General features: G+C 39.2%; 2 protein-coding genes across 14 annotated transcripts in view; both read right to left on the bottom strand.

The window, feature by feature from the left end:
• The window catches only part of COPRS (coordinator of PRMT5 and differentiation stimulator), a 99,373-nt gene extending 98,042 nt beyond the window's left edge, over positions 1-1,331 (bottom strand). For 6 of the 13 annotated variants that reach the window (XM_084491943.1, XM_084491949.1, XM_084491950.1 and 3 more), the window contains exon 1: positions 321-1,331. In XM_084491943.1, coding sequence (XP_084348069.1) covers positions 321-458 — 138 coding nt within the window. In that variant the 5' untranslated portion in view covers positions 459-1,331. Of the gene's footprint in view, positions 1-46; positions 295-320 lie in introns of those variants that run through there. The other 7 variants (XM_084491946.1, XM_084491945.1, XM_084491944.1 and 4 more) reach the window with 4 other exon arrangements.
• A 149-nt stretch (positions 1,332-1,480) lies between these two features.
• On the bottom strand, positions 1,481-13,666 carry UTP6 (UTP6 small subunit processome component). The gene is made up of 19 exons (XM_084491942.1): positions 13,510-13,666; positions 13,348-13,432; positions 12,420-12,461; positions 12,245-12,337; positions 11,576-11,623; positions 10,732-10,795; positions 10,066-10,184; positions 9,441-9,518; positions 8,903-8,984; positions 7,608-7,689; positions 6,840-7,021; positions 5,906-5,985; positions 5,277-5,354; positions 4,911-5,090; positions 4,019-4,099; positions 3,135-3,244; positions 2,986-3,052; positions 2,625-2,697; positions 1,481-2,043 (listed from the first exon to the last, which is right to left on the bottom strand). The coding sequence occupies exons 1-19, from the start codon at positions 13,599-13,601 to the stop codon at positions 1,886-1,888; spliced, it is 1,794 nt and encodes a 597-aa protein (XP_084348068.1). The 5' UTR covers positions 13,602-13,666; the 3' UTR covers positions 1,481-1,885.
• Between the last annotated feature and the right edge of the window lie 9,185 nt (positions 13,667-22,851).

The following is a 22,851-nucleotide window of genomic DNA, read 5'->3' as shown; positions in this document are numbered from 1 at the left end:
CGCAACCGCTACTGTATTTGAGTGCTCTGGAGCTCTTGGGCACGACCTGTTTGTTCCCTTGATGAATCAGAGGTTTTAAACCAGACAGGCTTTGATTTCAGAAAGCAGATCTGCCAAAGGTGGCAGCAGCCACCACAGACCAGCTAGCCTCCTCAGTCACAGCAGAAATCCTGCTACCAACCTAAATTTGGGGAACAGGGCGCAAAACTGACCCAACACATAGCAGTTGGGGAACAGCAGCAGATAGCAAAAGCTGCTAACAACACAAAGAAGACAGACAGAAGTATAAGCACAAAGACCACCAACTATGGTCCAACCACCTTGTGGGGGCCACCGTGCTGAGGGCACAGCTGAGGACCAGCGCTTCCAGCAGCCCTGAGGAACTTCTTAAAGATGGAGGACGTGATTTGAGGGCCCCCGACGAGGAAAGCGAGGTGAGTGACCCCCACCAGGGGCATTACAAGAGACAAACTCCTCGGCGAGCAGCCCCCACACGGTGCCGTGGTGCAGGGCTCCCAGTTGCACACACACACCCGGGGCCGCGCCGGCTGCCGGGAGCGGCCTGAGAGGGGCCGAGGCGGGCAGAGCACCGCGTCCTTGGGGCAGCACCACAGCAGGGGTCCCCTTTGCCTCCCCTCCGCGGCCGGGAGAAGCGAACCGGCCCGCCCGCCCCACCGGAGCCACCCCCCACAGCCGCTGAGGCGGCGGCCGGACGCGCAGCCGCGGCCCTGAGGAGACGGCGGCGCCGCCCCGGCGCCTTCCCGCCCGGCCCGTCCCCTCAGCGCGCTGTGAGGTGCGCGGTGCTCCGCGAGGGGCGGCCGGGCTTCAAGCGTGCTTCGGGCCCCGCTGCTCGAACCGGCGGCTGCCACGGGAAGGGGAGAGGGAAATCTGGCGGTGAGGCGGCACCGGGACAGCCAAGAGCACCAGCGAGCGGCAGAGCATGGCCGCAGCTGCTTCTCCCTCCGCAGCGCTGAGCGCCCACCTGCCTCACAGCGTTATACGCCTCCTTTACACACAGAGACCAGTGCTGGCCGTAGTTCTTTGAGTACATGACACAAAACTTCTTTCTCTGTGACTAGAAAAGGAACTATTGCTGCACATTCCTTTACTTTCCCTAGAACTCCTCTACAGGATGAGCTAATGGCCCAGTGATAGCATTTATGTTGATTTAACAAGCGTGATACCAGAAAACGTAGTTCTGCAAACAGCCACGGACAGCAATGTCTCAAACTGTTAGCCAGTTTTTCAGGGATTGAGGACAGAAGGTTGAAGCGTAGATCAGAACTTGTCACATCAGGAACATTTTTGGCAGATTCTCAGCTCACCTCCACATTTCATAGTCACTCTCAGAATTACAATGTAGGATGCAAACACTAACTCAAGGTGCTGACAGAAGTTGTTTGGTGTTTGAAAAGAAGGTTACAGATGACTTCAAGGTTAAGAAACAATAAATAAATACCATCATTTTACAGATTGATTCTCCAGTGTTCCATTACTCAACTTTAATACATCTCACAGATGTAAGGTGTTGTATTTTTTCATGGTGGCGTGGGTTTTTTTTGGCATTTATGTGTTGTAATATTAACTTTCCAGAGTGTAAAAGCTGATGTATTAAGATTATTCCACCTCAATAACTGGGCAGAAATAAATCTCTTAGAATTCTCAAAGAACGTGCTCACAGGCTCCTCTGCTTTCTCCAAATGTGCACTTGAACCCGTCACTGAGATGAAAGGCTAATAACCATTGCAATGGAGGAGACAATTTTTTTCACATATGCAAGTAAAAAAAAAAAAAGTACACTTTAATATGATCCAGAAACATATTTACCTTTGTATAAAAGTTTAAAAAGAATCCACAATGTCACATTGTAACTATTTTTAGTTTTTCATAAATGTCCAGTTTGCAATAAAGTATATTTGGAAATGAAGTCTTCCACCTGATCTCCCTGCAACATCTTCACAGCTCGCCAGTGAATACTCCCACAGTTTTCTGGTTTGCCTTGGGGATGGCTTAGTTCCTCTTTGATATAATCCAGCCAGAGATCTTAAAATGAAAAAAAAAAAAAAGTTCTGGTTAGATTTTGATTTGATATTACTTAACAAACATACTAAACCTAACCAAGAAATGCTCCTTTTATAAGTGTTCTTGGTCTTAATGCAACGAGGTTTGTCAAACCTCTTCCCCTCAGTCCCTTGCAGTCCAAACGTCTGGGTTTTGCTCCCAGATGGAACAGAAATAACAAAACCCTTTAGCAGCAGCTTCCTATAGCATCAGGGAAATAGACCTATTTAACTTCTTAAAAGGCATACTGCAAAAATCCTGATTATAAAAACACAGCTCCATACTTTTCACAAATGTAAATTAAAGGTGATGTGCATCTCTTATTCCGGGCCAATGTTCAAAACTATTATTTGCTAGTAATTCTGCTGAAGCTAGACTACCATAAACGAAGGCCCCGGACTGCAAGTGTAGTGTCACTGCAGTGTCACACACTTAAGGGCACAGAAGAATTAAGCTCCACTCTGCATGACAGTAATCACAAGGACAGAACAAACAACTATTTTTGTTCAAACTGACAGAAATAAAGGAGGCAGCACTGAACTGAAAAGACAAAAATCCCTTACCAGAATCCGTTGAACCAAACTCTCTCAAGGCACGTTCGTAGTATTCTCTCAGATGAAGCATTTTGCAGGATTCCTTACAAAGGAAGGTATTAAAAGACCGTTTATTTTCACAGAAGTGAATCTGCAGCTTGATTAGATTCTTACAAAGTAAAAGAGTCATGGTAATTATACATACCCACACGTTGCCAAAGATTAGTTACCATGGAATTTGGTTTTGCATTATATGCTATGAATCAACTTTGAAAGACAAATACGAACCGATTACAAACTAATAACACTACTCTTAAGCCCTTAATTTTACATCAAAGTTGGAAGTGTATTTTACAAATACAAGGTGCTAGTTGGATCTTCAGCAACTTACTTGCTCCTTTTCAATTTGAATCATCTTCCTGAAGAAGTCAAGTGAAAGTGGACGATTTTCATGTAGGCTAAAGTAAAAACAGAAATAACTTTAAACCTTATGCCTTTTACAATTTGCCCTAGAATAATCAGATTTAAAGTTTTTGTTACCTGGTAAAGACTCTTTTTACTTTCTTATAACCACCATTCCTATAAGCCCAGTCGAGATATTTTTCTTTCATAGTCACAGATTCAGCAGGAACTGTGGCATTCAAGGATCTCTGCAAGTTAAAGAGAACCAACTACAATTAAAAGGCAACAAGGAAGAAGAAATTGAACAGTACCTTCTAATTAGATATCTGACATGCAGCAGATCTCATGAGACAAAGTACTGACAAAGGCACCCTGAATGATGTCTGAAAAACAGTATTATGTAAAACAACCAATATTTTTTGAACTAGAATATTAGTTGTAATCTAAAATACATTTATTTTTCCATAATCCATGCAGCTGGCATTTGGCATTCCTCTATCATCCTTCATGAGAGGGTTTTACAATGCTCTGCAAACAACCGAATTTAAGCTTTCACTGGAAATAAGTGTTATATGCTGTAAATAGAAAAGAAAAAAAAATGCCAGGCAAATAACACATGTTTTGCCCTCAGCGATTTAGAAAATTTACAGTGGGATTCAAATCCCTGTTTTGTTCTCAAGTCCTCTGCAACAAAGCTGACATTTTCACACAGATTGGAAAATGCTCTTTTTTGTGTTCAGACAGACATCTGAAAATACTGCAAAAATTCCAGATCATGAAGTAAGAGCCCATCAATAGTTGTGCTTACAAACATCTAGATGTCTTTGAAGCATGGGGATGACATATGTGCTTATGAGCTCACATTCAGCTGACTCTTGGTAACAGTTTTACTTGAAATGTTTTGATATCAACAAATCCACAAAGGAACTGCAGTATAAGGCACTTGTTAAATGCTCCATCCACACACAGTTCCTGTTTACTTACATATGGTCATAAAAAGAAGATTTCTATTAGCTTAGTACCTGGTAGAGAGCTTCTGTGTCTTGCTTGCTATTTGTGCCTTCACTCCATTCCACCCAGAGGGTCCATAATGGCAAAGTGCCCTACAAGGTAAACAGAAAAATCAACTGATTAGAATACAGTAACTCAGATTGATTTACAGAAACAGATAGCAACACATCTACCAGGTTTTACATCACAACTGCTGTAAAAACTCTCTAGGGAACCTGCTTTGGCAAGAGGGTTGGATGTGACAATCTGTCGAGGTCCCTTCCAACCCCTACAATTTTGTGATTCTGCAAACTGTCCTTTAGATACAGCTTTTAGAAAGACAACTTTGAACTGCGCACTGAAATCACTTCTTGTCTCCTCCCTAACTTACAGGACAAATACTGCTTAGATGGACAGCTGCTAGACAGGTTGCTGGGGATGGGAGATGAATTCTTGCGTATCACAAAGCACTGGAGTACAAAGGTAACGTCTGAGAATAGGAAAGAAAAGGAACATATCACCTGCTTGCTTCCTCTCATCTTTCCATGTGGCCATAGTTTGAAATGTAACAGCAAATAAGCAGGTAGCTAATTTAAGGCTTGTCACCCCCAAACAAACAATGCATCAGGACAGTGATGAAAGGAAACACTTTTCAAGACACAAATACCAGCATGCAAAAAAAAAAAAAAAAGCATGCAAAATATCACCTCTGAGCATTCAAACTGTACAATTTTGAATTTGAAGTTAATCTGCAATTTCTTGATGCTCCCGAATGCAATGTGCATGTGAAATGTTAAGCTTTTAGTTTTGACTTTAAAAGCTGTTAGGGGTTGTGTATGTCTTGTGAAGGAAAAAAATGTTTCAAGTGTTAGAGGTTTCCTGCTCAAGACTTAATGCATGCAAGTCCACAAAAGCAGCACAGACCTTAGATTTCAAGTGCTTAAAGGCTTCTTCAAAACACTGGGTCACGTTGTCATTCTTCAGTTGGATCAACACCTGCAGCCTCATCTGCCACATTTCTGCTGACAGGCTGAAGCGCTTAGTTGCAGCTTCTGCCACCTCTGTAGCCTTCTCGGAAAGGTTGGACTCCAGTAATAGTTGAAGCTAAAAAAAAAATTAAAAAATAAATACATAGCAGATGCAGCTAATCACACGAGATTAGTAGCATTGTGTTAAAAGCAAGGCCTTGCACACAATATTGCCCACTTTACTAGCTACACAAAGTGGCAGTTTTAGGCATGCATCAATGCAGGACAGTGTCCCAGTCTATTCTTCTGTATCAACTCTTACCCACTGCTTATAGAGAGATTCTGGCAGCAAACTGGACTCATGCGCTTTGCTGAACACACTTAGTGTCCTCTCCAGTCTCTACACAGAGAACAAAAAGAAAATAAGCATTATTCCTTCATATAAAAGATCCCAGCATTACCAGAAGCCCAATGAATTTGTGTATCAAAACATCACTGAAATTCAATAAAAGTTATAAGTCTAATGCTTTATGTGCCCATGTACATTACAAGATAAAGGTGGAATTTAAGCATTTGAATTACACCTCCTCTTTAAGGAGCAAAAGAACAACAAAGCAATGTTCTTTTACTGTATTAAAAGGGAACATAACCACAAAGGATGATTACAAAAGGATGATTTGCACTCTTAGCAACTTCCATCCAAGGAGCTTGCAGTACTTTACTGACAAGCCTGGTTTATGCCTGGTGTATTCATGTTCAGGCAGGCCACATGTAAGCCCAACAGTAAAATTGACTCCATCAGATGGAGACTAAGTTATTTTTAATCACAGCCACTTGTCTCTATTTCTGAAAAAAAAAAAATCAAATACACTTACTCCTTGTCTGAAAGATTACATAGGTCAGTAAAAATAGTCTTGTTTTGTTACTATGATTTCCTAATGACCTTTTTACCTTTTGCTTTAATTCTTCACTGTTGGTTTTCCTGTTACATCTCTCTAAGCAAAAAGTGATGTAGCATTTCCACATGTCCTCTGTAGAATGAAAGGCATAGTATCACGCTTCATTGAATCACAACAGTAAACACAAATATTTGTCTTTAAGGTAAAGAATAGAGAGAATCCAAGCACTAAATGCTAATGCCATTTTTGTTTTAATATTACACTGTACAAGAAGCCCTGCATTTAAAACATTAACGTTTCAAAATGACTTCCCAGCATAAGCTGCAGTCACTAATTCTTTCTAAACATCATCAAGCTCTTAGTTCAGCTGAGGCTTCCACAAATGCTGTCCCAATTAATGTTCAGTGCACCCTTTGCTTGTAGTTTTCAATGGGCCTGCAGGAGTGACAACACTCTCAGGCAGCTGAGAAAATCCTTTGTCTGTCTGACCCCAAAGGCTAAATTAGCAGCAAGTTTGAGTCTACTCCATGCCAGTATCCTGATAGACTTTTTTGAGAATAAGGACAATGACAGATGATGAAGTTGGATATCCCTTCCACTGGCAACTCAAAAGCATTGCTTACTCACGGCTAACCAACAACGAACTTCATTTTATCTACAGGTTTCCTTTATTCAGGTAACTTTATTTACGATTCCCAAACCTCTGTTCATCTGTCTAGATGTGAGTTTCTATTCTCCTCATCAATTAAGTCACATTAATGTTACAAGTAAGCAACAAAAACCACTTTGTTAAGCAATTCTTTCAAGACCATAGATGCATTTGAAAATAACCTGAGTAACACATAAAAATGGATCTTGAACTGCATCTAAAAGCTGCCTGCATCCTCCAAGGTATGGTAGAGCCTGCCAACAACTCCTTCAAAGCTTTCACAGTATGCTAAAATACCAGGAAAAACAGATGTTAACATGAAGGCAGAATATTTCACCTGTGGGGACAGCTGTCACAGCCTCTTCAAAGACTGCACAGCACCGTTCCTCCCTCTGGGTCATTTCGGATACTTTCATCTGTTTCGTAGTGGGTTCTGTGGACTTCAGGGACCCCAGACCCAGCTCTCGACGGGCCATGTAGTCCCACGTAAGAGGATCATCGGCATATTCAGTCTGCAAACTAACAAGCCATGTCTGTAACACCCCTGTACAACCAACATTCTTGTACAAGTACGTTTAAAAGGGTTGTTGTGTTGGTATCATGTATAGAAATGCACTCAATTTCTAAATAGTCAAATGTTAGAAAAAAATTTACCTTTCAAGAAAAATATTAGTTTATTTTAATATATATATTCTCCAATAATAGCATGAACTAGACTGGTATTTCCAGAGACACCTTTCTTTTGAGAGAAGAACAACTGGGGAAGCCAAAGATACAGAACCACGAAGTAAACCAGAAATTCCATGGTTCCTACACTTAAGTAAGGGAAACAACTGTTTGAATAATTCAGTGACAACTGTATTTCATCTGCATTTTTCTTAGCAGGTTTTCAAATCCTATCCTGAAGCCAGATACAAGCATTTTTTTGTAAAGAGTATGCATGCCTCAGACACTTTGCTTTTCTTGAAGTATTTCAAATACACCTTAACGCCTTAGATTTTTATTTTCCTAGAGGAACAGCTTTTAGTCATTAATCTCTAAGCTCACTATTAATTAGTGAAGTAATAAGAGCATGCATGTTAAAAAAAAAAAAAAAAAAGCTCACCTTTCAAGAATTTCTTTTTGCAAATCTTGGGTAAAATCAAAGAGCTTTGCAATAGAAAGCACAGCCAGATGGAACTCAACACCTATAAATCAAGAGAGGAAAAATGGTACCAAGTAGAATATTACATCCCATTACATACTTTGTATTTTTGTATCTTCGTAAGCTTTTTTCAAGGCACAGATACCATTTAAGTCTTCAGACAGATACTCTTTTCTGCAAGTCTCAGTATTCAAGCCATATGGTAAGCCATATGTTACTATGTTAATTGCCTGACTGGATTCTTCATGATTTCATATTGGCCCATGACAAAAAGATGTCACGAGAGGCAGGACACTCCAGATTCCAAGGTGATAAACTAGTCCTGTCCTCTGACACGCCAACAGATCCTTCCAGCTTGGTTCCACTTGCCTACCAGCACCTGTTCTACACCTTCATTCAGTTCTTCCAAGAAAACACGGAACAGCTCCATGCACAGCACAAGCCTCTCCAAAATGGCACACAGTATGTCAATGAACTACATCCATCCACCTTGTATCTTGCTAACTTATCTCTGAGAATGCCAGGTAACATGACTTGACCTATGACTTCACAGCAAGTCACTATCAATCATTACTCACCGCCTTACCTTTAGGTGTTTACAAATCATTTATATGCCTATTTATTCCACTATTTCTGCAGGAATCTAAATTAAGCCAACTCTTTCTCTAGTTTGCTCTAATATCCTCTTTTTCCCCTTTACTTTTCAATATCATTATTATATTATGTCTGTTGCCTTCTAAAACATCTACATCTGTCATGGTTTCTCAAAGATACCTGCTACTACTTTGCAGCTATTTCAGCCAATTTTCTTAATAAAATGGGTGAACTTTACTAAGTTAATTTAAAATCACCTAACCTGTTTTATTATTAGTTTGATTTTTTTCTTCCTTGTCACTACTGCTAACTGGTTAGTTGTGATCTAGTGTTCAGTAAAAAGCAAACTAACAAAAAACTTTCTAAATAATTCTAAACTATCTTCCCTTCACATTTTTAAACAGACAAACAAGTTTTGAGACTGTAAGCCCAGAACCTATGCCACTCAGTCCTTAAGTTGTTGTACTGGAAGAGGTGTCAGCATGAAGAACGGTTGTGAAATCAGAACAAATTACTTCTGTTCATTTATAGTTTGGCATTATCTAGGCATCCTGAAAAAGATGTTATTTGAAAATTTGTATGTGTGTACACTGGAACTAAACCTATTTGCATTATCAACTGGAGAACTGACATTTTCCTTAGTACAAGTAACGTTAAATCACCTTTAACTTTCTGAGCAGCATCCCTGTAGATTATGCGAGCCAGCTCCCCATTAAGAATCTCTTCAGAATAATTGAATTCCCCCTGCAATATCAAGTATAACATTGTTGAAAAAAAAACTTTTCCTTCCTCAGCTACCATTTTTGCAAACGTGGAAAAAAACATCAGAAAAAGATATTAATTTTTATCTTCACCTAAATCCATCTTAATCTATAATTTGCCCAAACCAACCATAATGAAATAAGAGGAAAAAAAAATTACTTTAAAAATAAAAAAGCACTTTAAATATTCCTTTCCAGAAATGACTACTAACTTTCAAACTGGGCGACATAACAAAAGACTTTACAAATATAAATTAAAAACAAAGCATAAAGTATTTGAGCTGAGCATCAACCAACACTCAAAAAGTTTAACATAGGCACAGGGCATGAAAAAAAACTTTCCCTAAGCTGTCCTCAAATTGTTATATAGACCCCATAAAACTACACTTTCCAATGTGTGATATGTAACCAGACAGTATCTCAAATTTAGGGGACCCACCAAGTCCATCTTGGCTTGTTCAAATTCTTTCTTTTCCTTCCTCTGTTTTTCAGCATTCATCAGCTCCATTCTGAAATACTGCAAGAAAGAGAATAGTTAAAAGATGGGAGGTGTGGAGGCAGGGTGGATAAAGCATAAAATACACTAAGTCCACAAACATGAAGAAAAACAAGCTCTGTGAAGCTATAAATCATGTCTTGCCAATATCCCACACGTGTTTGAGAGCCTTGCTTTATAAAGATTTGTGCATATAGCCATCTGCTGTATATACTCAGACATTTCACACATTCAGAAATTCCAATTTTCTAGTCATTCTTTAAACCTTAACTTGCCCTCAAAGAAAAGCATGCTCCCTACCAAACACTAGGGATGCCAAATCTAAATCAGAGAATACAAAATCCTCAATTTGCAAACATAAGTACAAGATTTGCTGAAACAAAACCAAAAAAAAAAAAAATGATGCATCTTACCAATACAAAGCATTTTTCATCTATTTTTAAATCTTTTTGATAACATTCCCCCCACTGGTGGAAAAAGTTTTCACCAGCCTGATATGAGAAATTTGCTGGATTGATTTGCTTCAACTAATCAAATAACTTCTCATAGAAGAAAATCACGAACTCACCTCTTGATAAAGTTTTGGACATTCTGGATGGAAGCGCAAAGCACGAAGGAACAAGTGCCTCGCACTTTCTGATGAGAGTCGTGTCTCCATTTCCCATTTTGCTGCCATAATCCACAGTGCTGCAACAGAAGATGTGAATTAATTCATTTTAATGCAAAGCAAGTGGCTGGTCACAAGAACCCATTTTGAAGCTATTATCCAGAATGTACAAGTTGTTTTTTTCAATGTAGCTACCCCTGATGCATGAGCTTAACTATGGAATAGGACTGATGATCTCTCATATTAAGACCAAGTTAAATGAGACTAAAAGCTAAGCAGATCCAGGAAGCTTAATCTAGCATAGCTACAAATTCAGTGATATATGGTCATGTCTTCAATCCTAAAAAGCAGCCAAAAGTATTCAACAAGTGCCTCTGAAACACCTACCAAAACCTCAGTCTACCTGGGGGACTGTCATTCAAAGCACATGGGCTCCCACTTCACATCACCTTTTGATTATTCAGCACAACCTCTACCAGAGACCTTTTCTCTGACATTGCAACAAGGCAAAGAAAAGAGAACAGGAACTTTTACCCCAATAGCTTGAACTGAAATATATTAAAAACTTGAAACAAATGCTATACAGCCTATACAGCATCATTTGAATAGCATTCACCACTTATTTACCTGGTTTATTGGAATGAATGGCCAACATGGTAGAAAACACTTTGCTAAGCTGATGTTTTGCATTCTGTAAAAAACAAACAAAAAAAAAGTTTTGTTTTATCCACTCCAGTACCAAACTGAGCCAACCAAAGTTTTAGTATGAAAGGTTACTAGTTGCAATGCAATTGTACCAGAAAAGACACTTCTCTACTATTTAACTTTGGTATAAAGTTTTTCTACATGTGTAATATTGACCTGCTTTCAAATGTTACCAGAGAGCATTAGCACAGTTAACTCAAACCTTCTGGACTTAGACAACTAACACAGGTGTTGCTTAAGTCACAAATACATAGCCCCACTGACCACTTCTAAGGTAAAGACTGCATTTTTCCTTGGCCACTTGCATTACTATAACAAGATCAACTTTTCAGTACAGGAAGGAAAATGAATGCTAGAATGACATGAAGACTTGCACGGAGAAGTTTATAAAGTATTAAACTGCCAATATTACACTTCTTAGCATATCGACTACAAAAAATGTTCGGAACAAAAGCAGAATTCATAGGCAGGTGATTCATTCATTCCAGAGAAAGGATAACCATGGTTATGATGCTCTTAAACCAACGATACTCTAGATTCAACGCAATCAAAAACCATCAAGTTTCATGCTAATTCATCTGAGTCAGAATGTGCACTTAGATCACTGAAATTCCCAGGCAGCTCCAACTATAACATTAAAATGATTTCAGTACTACAGGATGTTGCAGAAAAAATTGTTCCCTATCTTGTAACACAAGCTCCAGATGCCTGACTGAGCAGTAATCCAATACCTTGAATCAATAAGATAAGCATTTTGAAAACTCACCCACTGCTTGCAAAATGCAACATGTGACAGCCAAAGCTGAACATCTTCCTGGTGGAAATGCAGGGGAGAGAGAATCAACTTTACAAGTAAGTACAAACTCACTTTTTCACATTGAAAAGCAAATAATATGCACTTGGTACAACCACTTAGCATGCGGAGAGAACGAATTTTGAATCCCAAATTCACTTTTTTTTCCTGGATTTTAAAATTCCTGCAAAACATCTGAAGAAAACCAACTTTCCATCTCAATATACACCCTTTGCTGAACTTAATAGAGAACTCACTGTAATAATTCCTTCAATACATCACTTAGGTTTTACCCTAAGAGGTATCACAACAGTCTTTGCCCAAAGCAAGTTAAAGTTCTTTTAATTCCATTTCTAGCCCTTTCAAGCAGATACACAAAACTTGCACAGCAATATATGCCTCAAGACAGATGACGACTAATGACTGAAAAAGACAAAATATACAAAAAACGTTTGATGTGAATGATCTACTTCTAGGACACTGCTAACTGTAAGACCAAACCTCTGCTTAGTTCTTGCTATTACTCTCCTTTGTATTACTGAAAATTTTTGGCAGCAGTGATATTTAGATTCATTTTTTACATCACAACATGCCAAAGGGTGTTTTTCAACCTGTCACCATAAATGAAAGAAACAAACTTACTTTCCATTTTCCTGTGGCACGTTTGAAGAGGCTGTGGACCCTATGCACAATAGAGCTTTCAATTTCTTCCTTCTTAAATGAATATCCAATGCGCTAGAAGAAAAAAGTATTGTTTTTATTGCACTAGAGAATTCGGTGCATAGCATTTTGCATTCTAAAGAACTGTCAAACTTACTGCTCTTCTTTTCTTGATCAGTTCCAGCAGGTTAATTTCGTACTAGAGTGGAGAGAAAAAGCATTGAAAAGCAAATTAAAAGACACGTAATAGTAAAGAAAAAAATCCAGATGGAGTACTTTATAGCTAGTCACACAGACAATACAAATTGCATCCAGGAAAACGTAAGCAACGATTTTGTGGTCAGACCACTACTTTTCTAAGGCTGTCTAAAAGTAAATTTAAACATCTTTATTACACATTACATGTATATTCCAGACTTGAGCTGTTGGCAACCCACTCATTCCTAGAATTATAATCCACAATCCAAATTCCTGACGCTACAGAAGAAGTTTTACACACATAGACAATTTGCACAGCACATCAGGGAACTGTGATCTCTGCATCCCTGGAGAGAAAAGCAGCTCTGTAAAAGAGTCATGACACAGAAGAAGTCTCTCTCATACCAAACAGATGCCAACTCCTGGCTATGTTTCATTCTCAGGCGTGCCTTTAAAGAGCCCGCACCAATAGAATCATCACAGAATCATAGAATGGTTTGGGGGGGAAGGGGCCTGCCTTAAAGACCACCTAGTTCCAACCTCCCTGCCATGGGCAGTGATGCCATCTACCAGACCAGGCTGCACAAAGCGCCATCCAGCCTGGCCCTGCAGACTTCCAGGGATGGAGCATCCACAGCTTCTCTGGGCAGCCTGTTCCAGTGCTTTATCTTCCTTGTAATAAATAATTTCTTCCTTATATCTAATCTAAACCTGCTCTTTTTAGTTTAGAGCCATTACTCTGTGCCCTAACAAACCATTTACGATTGAACACTGCCAGCCAAGGGAGAAGAGGCTTCAAAGAACAGCAGATAACTACAAAACTTCCTAGCCCCTTACAGGGCTGGATCTACACGACCTAGCACGCTGTGCCACCCAGAAGAGCCCACCTGAATATAATTGACAAAATCCTCCTTCCGAAGAGCTCTCCGCTGGATCTTGTACTCCAGAGCCGAGGCCTTCCTGAGGACAGCCCTGCGGGAAGGAGACGATCAGCACCCCGCAGCCCGGCCGCCGCGTTCCCCACGGCTCAGGCCGGGCCGCGGCCCCACCTGATCTCCTTTGGCGTGAAGAGGCCGACCCGCTCCAGCTGCTCTAGCTCCGGGATGCGGTCCTCCAGCCGCTGCTCGATGCGCTCCGCCATGGCGGCAGCAGCCCGGGAACCCCACGCGTGCGCTGAGCCCGGCCCGGCCCGGCCCCAGTTCCGCCCGCTCCGCCCCGCGCCTTCCGGGGCCGCCCCGGCCCCGCTCCCGGCCCCGCTCCTGCCCCCGGGGCCGGCGCTGGGGTCCGGCAAGGCCGGGGACGGGGCGCGGAGAGGCAGAGAATCTGCAGCCAGGGGGCTTGCTGCCTCCAGGGCAAAGGGCCTCTCGCAGGGCGCCTTCCTTCTGAGATGATTTGCAATAAGAAAATCGGGTGGCAGTAAAGTTGTTTCTTAAATGAGAGAAGTCCCAGGAAAATAATAAACAACTAAATAAATAATATGTAGGTGGATAATATTCTTTATGAGAGTTATTTTAAATACCTACCAGCCATAGCAGGAGTTGTCACTTCTGCTGCTGAGTAGATGAGAGATGGAAAAACATCTTTAAAGGTGTGTTCTGCCCTGGTGCAGTGATTACTCCCTAAATGGAGAAAAAGGCAGGAGATGGTTGACTGAAAAAAATGTATTGTGATTTGGGAACACAAGGGGAAGAGGCAGTGGACTTGGGGCAAAAGAATTTCTGCCACAACACTTCTTATATACAATAGCCAAGAAAAGGTGTAGATTATCTTTTGATTTATTACAGCAGAATAGCTTAAAAAGTTTAATGAGCACAGAAAAATGGACTTATGTAAAAAAAATAAAACACTTCAAGAACTATTAAGTACAGTGGTCATTTTTTTCACCTGTTATGACTTGGATTTGTGTTAGTTTGTTTTTAATATTGGGCATCAATTCAAAAAATAAAAAAAATAAAAAAAAAAAGAATTTTTGGACAGGTTTAGCAACTTTTCACTCTGACAGGAAATAGTGACATTGTTTTCCACGAAGTGATCAAACAGGAAAGCTACCAGGAAATGCAGAGGCAGCATCCAGTCATAAGACCAAGCCTGACAAGCTGCTGAGTTCAGATCCTCGTGGCCAAAGCAGCTCTGAATCACAGCTGCTTCATGCTCTGCTTACCTCGCAGTGACAACTGCAGTTCCAGATGCAGGCTGTCTGCGCTGGAGATCCCCATGTCTTAACGCTGAACAGCCCAAGCTGTGGCTTTGCATATTACTGTGCTATCAATTCACCTTTACAAATCACAGTACAATTTGCAAAATCCAGCAGCTGCCTCAGAGCAGCTGAGCCTTCTCTGTAATGGAAGGAGGAAATTCCCACAGCAAGGCTAGGCAGAGGAGTAATTGACACAGCCTTCCCAGTGCAAGCCATCCCCACTTGGCAGGCAAAGCCTTCAGGTTCTCTGGACCTAAATTTCAGTGAGCACCTGCAAATCCTATCGAGTTCAGCATTCAGCAAAGCAGCACAACAAGCTAACCATTCTCAAAGTGGTGGAGTAAGAATACTACTCATGATCATCACTAACACTTTTTAATTATCTTGGTTTTGACTTTTTTGAGATGCACCAGCTTGAACTGACTCTCGTCAGTAAGTCCACGGACTGCTGAAACAGCTTAAGGACAACGAGGCATGAAAAGTGAAGTCATATTAGCATACTGAATCGCTAAGCCAGAATGTGATTAGAAGTACCGTGCTTGATTGTATATCTTCATTTACTTTGACATTTCTGCCTCTGATTGCATGACTTTAGTGTATCAAAGCATTCTGTAAAGCGTATCTGTCATAGTGCACTTAGATCACTACATGTAAATAAGAACACCCCATGCAGTGTAGGAGTTCAAAGCTTAAAGGTAGATGTCAGTCATTACCTGGAAACATCTGGGATATATGATTTCTATCTTCTTGTTTTTCTTTTTCTTTAAGCACTAGGCTCTCCTCTGGATGAAAAACAGCAGTAACTGTGAACAGATACAAACATGATCAACACAGTCTTCCCTTGAACCTTCAAGTTTGCTCACTCTGTCAGTCTGAAAACATTTTTGTGATCAACTTTGAGTGTTCTACCAACACCAGTCAGTTAGGAACTTTGAAACAAAAAACAATCAAACAACGTGTTTTAAGACAGGTGATATAGAAGTGTGTGTGCCCTATGGGGCAACAGCGACCGCCACCTTTAAATGTGTCTCCAGGAAAATTCAGTTATATGCACATACCTACCAATGGGTCTTTGACATACGTGGGAGCTATTCACATGCTGTCCCCACACCACTAACAATGTGTGCCCACCAATGCCTTTTGGGGCATTAAATCCCTTGTTAGCACTTGTCAAAGCACCACAATATCATCTGGTAGAAGCATATAGGCGTAGTACAAACCACTCTGCAGGACCCATCACTGTGGGACTTAAAGGAAGAAAGAATGGTGTGCACCAAAACAATAGACTCCCCAGGTTTCTAGTTTAGGGGCCTAGTATTTCCCTCTCAAAACACACACACGGAGTAACAAAAACATTTAAAATACTGAACTTGCTGGTGACCTCATGGGATTATTTATAAGCAAAACAGATCAAAAACAGATCGAAAACATTTTCTGCTCCCTCAGATATCCCTTCTTTCCTGTAAATGAAAAAAGTACAAAAAAAAAAATAAATAAATAAACCCTTTCCTTTTCTTCCCCCAGCAAAACAATCCTTAGAACAATTAACATTACAGACTGTCAAAAGTGTTCAAACCAAACTGACAAATGCAGTGAGTGGCAGGCAAGCCCAGCCCAACCCACCCGAACACTGCATGCTGGATTTGTCATGCAAATCAAAATGGAACCTGACATGCTCTTTGTTCATTTTCCTTTCAAAAAATCTACTTTAGATGCCTCCCATGTGCCTTGTTTTGGAAGCTGACATTCCAAATGCATCACTGCAAATTAAGGGAAGGATCCATTACCAATAAAGATGTTGAGATGCAGAGAGTTTCACAAATCCTATTGGGAAGGCTGGAGAGACAACTGCTGCAGCTTGCACCTGTAGGGTCACTCGGTCTGCTCCTACTTCTGCTTTTATGAAGTCTCTTTTGAAAAACTCTGATCAGAAAGTCCTTGCAGGAGAAGTTCTGGCAAGCTGTCACAGCCTAATATTTATAGATTAAAATCTGCAAGAAACAGATATACTGTGAATTAGGAATAAAAACAGTGTTTTTGCTTTACAGCTTGCCTATATTAAAATGCATGAAGGTTAATGTGCATAAGGCAAATATTTAAATGATAAATCAATTTAGATACCTATTTCTGCTGTTTTACTAAATGAGTGCAGAAGCAATTACGTTTTTTAGAAGATGCTACTGGATTTGTAGTATGTTACTGTTAACTTACACTATATGAAGATGAATTTTAAACAATGCCAGTTATGTCCTGACCTCATGAAAATAACTGGGAAACTTCCACTGGCTTTAGCTGAACCAGCAGTTCACCCTTAGAGACATATTTTTAACAAAGCCTTCAAAGCATTTACTAGGAATGTGGGGCCTTGGTTTAAAAATATATGAACACATCTGTTAATAAAATAGCCTAGAATTTACTCTTAAAGATAGACTATCCCAAACTTCAGACTACATGAACTTCCCTCGTTTTGTTATTAAAACAATTTACATAATATTTTGGTTTGCATCTGCCAAAATTGGCAATCATCTGCATAAATAGTGGTTTCATCACTACAGTTCTCCTCTGAGCTTCCCAAAATTTCTATTTAAGACTACAATTGGTCAGCTGGGCTATTCTCTATCTACATTAATATTTGTACCTGTCATGTACATGTGCGTATACAAATGTTAAGTTTCTATTGTGATAGACAAATGCTTGTCTGTATCAGCGCACAGCTTTATTCTTGCAGCTTGTTGGTTGCCCTGCAGCATTATGTTTGAATGCTTCCTAGAATTTCATTCACTCACTTATCTCTTCTTCAACTATGATCAGTTGAAATAAACATAAACATTTTCATTTAATGCCTTAACAGAACTATTATCTGACAATTGACTCTTACACAGAGTCCTTAAAAAAAGGCCAGACCTATGCTTTCTTCTCTGCCTGGGCTTTGAACTTGGATTTTTTATGAATCAGATTTTCTCCTACTCATTTTCAGGCATTCTGTTTTCAGTTGCCCCAATATTCGAACATCTATACAGAGGGAATTTTCAGTAAAGGGAAACTCTGCCTCTTGAATTGTTTCCTTGCCAATTCACATCTGGTATTCAATACAAGATCCATCTGTTTATTCAGGGTCTGTAGGGGCTTGTACAGTAGTGGATATAAGTATGCCTTTTAATTTGATTTTGTCATTTGACTGGTTAGTAAGTAGTTGAAAGTCTGTCTAAATGCGGCGGGGCAGTTATAACTAGTCAATCATCATCTTCTACTTGATACATCATAATCAAGTGGAATGCCAGTCATATTTCAACAATTTAAAAGTATATCAATCATCACCTACATACTCCCAAACTGTCAACACCATGAAATGTATTGCTTAACGAGTTTTAATATTACTTCTTACACACACATTTCCACTTAGGAGCCTTGCCAGAGCATTGTAGAGCAGAGTCTTGCTAATCTTAAGTTACCTCCCTAACCTGTTTATGTTCAGAGAGGAGATAACACTGCAGCATGGCCTTGGGTGACCTAGCCACATCATAAAGAACAAGGCAGGTAAAAATAGAACTTTGTTAGAGCAAAGCCTTGTATCTTTTAAATACAAAGATGTCAGTTTAATTGAAGCTTGTACTGACATATCAAAGAGCATAAATTATGTCAGATAAAGATTTATTTCTCCATCCCAAAAGTGGGATTAGGATTGGTGTTTTATAATTCTTGGTCACAATTTGCCTCCTGCTGTGTTTCTCATCTCCTTTTGTGGAGCTTTGTCTAGCATGGTAAAAGTACTTTGACCACAGTCACGGCAACAGCCATTAAAACTATTTCTGGAAGTATGGATCATTCAGACTATAGACTACAGAGCCACAGACCTTGAGCAGCTGTTAGAAAACAAGGTAAATTCTTGTAAATGCAATCCAAAGCAACCTCTAACACACAAAAAAGGAGCAAAGATAATGTTACCTTTTGCATGAAATGTTTATATAAGCTTTCATGCATATGACTTTTGTACACCTGGGCTAACTAGGAAACACTAGGGAAACAGTTTCTGCCATGACCTTATCATTTAAATAATCGCTGATGATTAAAGTCAAAATTTTCATCTTATTAACCTGTACTCAGCTTGGCTGCAAAATAATGAACTGTCTCCCAATAAAACTTAACTCTTACTTAAAGCTAAAACTAAATTATCTGTTAACTATGAAGTTTCATTTTTACTGTCTACTCATATATATAAATATATACTATCTATTCACATATATTTCTTATATATGATTCACATATATTGATCCTCCTTTATTTTTCTTTTTGCCTGATGGAAACTTTTGTTCTTGCACTGTCAACAGACCCAAGAAACCTCTATGTACATCTGTAACTGACTTAATTCTCACTTTTTCCTAGCAGTTTCTCTTATTCTCTAAAAAAAAAAAAAAAAAAGCCTCTGCATTTCTGAGTTTAATCATTAAGTTTGCATCAAAAGCTTCAGTTTTTCAGTATCTTTCATAGTTTCTGGGACTCATTTAAGAGAACAGAGTTTCTGAAAGTTCACTGTTTTAAGACAGTTTCACAGTAAGTACTACCCATGCTCTGAAATAACAGGATAAACTAGCATGATTCTTGTTCATTTTCTGTGTGTTAAACATTTGAACTTCAAAATTTGGCATGAGTTTTTGCTGTTTATTTTGTTTGGGATCATATATTAAATATATATATATATTTTTCCTTATCTTTGTGTGTGTGTGTGTGTGTGTGTCCTTCTCATATCCAGGAGGTCTATAGGTTTTATGTAAAAAGGCAAGCAACTCCAGATTAAAATCTTAAAAGCCTATATTTTTGTTTTTGAATTTAAGCTCAAATTTAAATATGGGACATCTTGGCTAAATCATAGAAGAAAAAAAAAAAAAAAAAAGTTGCTCTGAGGATGAAAGGGACCAGAACTTTCATCCAGTCCACCTCAAGCAGCGTTTTTGAACAATTACAGATTTGATAAAGACATTCAAAATAATGGACTCGGGCCAGCTGTGTATATGTTAAGGTCTGTTCTGAGTGCTGTGTGAGCTCAACAGAGCAGTGACAGTCCTTTATCTGCACAAAGACCCCACAAGTTCTTTTCCTGTCTATGGAGCCTTCAGTGATAAATGGAATTTATTCAGGTTTTAGCAAAGGTAGCAACACTACCTCATTTTCTTTTGGTAGAACTCGTACTTTTGATTTTGATCCAATATTGTATGGAATTTGAATTGGTTTAGTTTTTGTCTTTAAAACCAAGTGGATGTTATCCTGAATTTACTGTATTTACATTTAAAACGTTTTTTAGTTCATTGTGTGAGATGTAGTTTTCAGTAATGAATACTTTTATTGTTAGTAGATTACTTGGCTTAAAGTTAAATAATTAGAGTTAAATCATTTTAAGAGATACCCTTCCTTTCTAGGGCAACACAATAAACTGGACTTACGCTTTCCACAATGCTTTTGAAACAAGTATGGTAGTTTTAGTCCACTATCTAAACACTAAAGAAAAACATTACTACTAGCAAGCCACCAAGCAAAGCAAAACTAAATAATTAACTGAGAATCAGGAAATAGACTTCACTGTAGAAGCCTCATGACAACTATTAAACTGTTAAAATACCACTGAGAGAACTACAAAAAGGAAGTCCTGAGCATACATTTCTACTTAGCAATAATGACTAATAATTATCATTTGTTGTTCACAATGCAATTCAAAAGATAAGTACCCTATTGGTGTGAAACCTGTGCATTCACTTTTCACTCTCTTCAATAACTCAAGACACATAAGCAACCTGCTGACTGCAAGCTGTGCATTCTGGGTGCATTAAGATTCCCTGAGGGCCAAGTTGCCTGAGCACTGTGCTCCTGGCATACATTTGAACAGCTCTGTACAAAAGCAGTCCCCAGCCAAACACGTGAATGAGAACTACAAGTGGCCGCTCTGTCAATCTTGCACGCAGAGTGCTTTCATAGCTATACATCAGAATCCTTGGGTTGCTGGGTAAGATCTTACTTCTTCCTTATGCCATGCTTCAGTACAGTTGATCCCTTACCGTAAAGGTCATTTGCTCTTCTCTTAGTTTCCTGCTTTATAAAAACAAGGCAGCACTACACATTAACATGCAGGAAAGCAAACTGAAACTGAGAGCTACCACCCCAACTGCAATATGATCCCGCCACCCTAAATATACTTAGTACTCCACCTACCTACTCTCACACCAAAGCTGCAGCAACTCCCTTGCTCAAGCTGAAATATTATGCAGCCTCTGTTTACAAGAGACTGGGAAAGCACAAAGTGGGAGTTGACTTTTGCTTCCCGAGTACATTGGGAAGATTAGCTTACCTAATAATTTTCATGGCCTGATACTGCTGATCAAAGTTGAATCAGGCTGAAAATAAAGAACAAGAGCTGACAAATGAATTAATAACTACTACAGATGAAAACCCAATATCTAGTGAAATTTATTCACTTAAGGGAAAGAAAGGTATGTCAGTGAAACTGACCCGTGTTTGGAGTACACTGATACAGCAGCTGGACCTACACCTCCCTCCTATGCATGAAATATTTGGTTTTGTCTTCATTCTACAGCATTTGTGCATTCTCACTTCTCACGTGGGATACTCATGATTAGCTTGAGGCCAAAATAAAAAAGCACAGCTACCCAAAACACTCACTTTGGCTTTGTTAATCTCAGCAACACTCTGCATAGCAAATTTCAGTTCCTTACCAATATACATGTATCGTATCACTCCCTAATAAATACTGACAGCAGCTTACGTGATGGCTTGAATCAGTAAGCAAATCGTTAGGGATGGACCATGAGGTTATATTCATGCAGTAAGCACTATTCTTGTGTTTCAAATCTAAATTTAAGTTGTCAGAAGACAAGACAACCTAAACTATTAGATATGTAATAGTAACTTTGTATATGTGAATTTGCTTTAGTGATACTTTTGAAGGGCTCACACAGCCCCTATTTCTTTTAATTACTAACAATTTCTAGACAGACATGTTTATAGATGTGGGGGAAACAGTATAATTATACTGACAGAAATTTCACTTAGACCAACCTCCGGGTATACCAGTATTGAACTTCCACTTCAAAAAATGATTTAGATGTTAAACATTCCTGTGCAGAGATACAGTAATTTGGCAGACTGGAAGCTGGAAGTTTAAGTGGTGAGGGATACTACAGGCAAACCAAGAAAAGCGTGTGACTATGAAATGAAGAAAAAAGTCATAAAGTGGTAGAGAATTTGCACACGTTTTTTTTCCTACATATCTGAAGAGGTAAAAATTGCTGCAATTTAGCCTTTCAGGCTGACAGGAATGCTGAATACGTACATTGCAATAAGGCTTGGGAAAAGATTTAGAAGTAGCATATGCTTTCAATCAGCAGGAAACAAATGTGATCTTTTGGATATCAAATGCAAATCCCAGTAACAGTACATGAAAACAAGAATGGATTGGCCATCTTGAGCCATAAAATCTGACATATCGTAAAAACACTCTGCCAACTATTTCTGCTTTCACTACCAGGAATTTGTTCCAATAGCAACCCTTGCTTGCAAATGATTGTTTCTTCCATTTATCATGTTAGACTTCTGAAACTGGTCTTTTTTTCCTGCATTATACTAGGATATTTTCTATATTTGTAGCAAATAAATACACTATTTTTCATCATCTTTTACTTTTTTTGATTTTATGAGCACATATCAATTTAGTAAGGTACAGTCTATTCACTCTATTTCACTCCTTGTCTTTATTAGTAAACACATTTTTACTAGCATTGTAGATATCCTGTCGTTTGATAAATATGTCCAACTTCTTTCTGTAATCTGGTCTACATAAACAAGTCTCTCTCTCTCTCTCTCTCTCTTTTTTTTTTTTTTTTTTTAATAAATTCATCTATAAAGTCTGTCCAGTTTTATATTACCAGGCAGGACAAGGACACAACAGTCTCATGCTACAGCTCACTTCTTCTGGAGAAACCATGATGAGTCCCACTGTCCTTTTGAAAAGGACTATTTATTTTCTTGCTTCTAACTGCACTAAGTATTATCAAGTTACTTCTGTTCTTTTATGTCCTGTGTTCTTTCTAGCCACTCACAACAGAAAGCCCCAAACACATTTCAGAGTTGTTAAGGCTCTTTCAGTAGAACATACCTCAACAGTACTCTACACTAAGTTTAGATGAAC

Source organism: Aythya ferina (assembly GCF_964211825.1).
Source record: "Aythya ferina genome assembly, chromosome: 18".
Lineage (NCBI taxonomy): Eukaryota > Metazoa > Chordata > Aves > Anseriformes > Anatidae > Aythya > Aythya ferina.
This window is presented reverse-complemented; position numbering and strand designations above follow the sequence as displayed.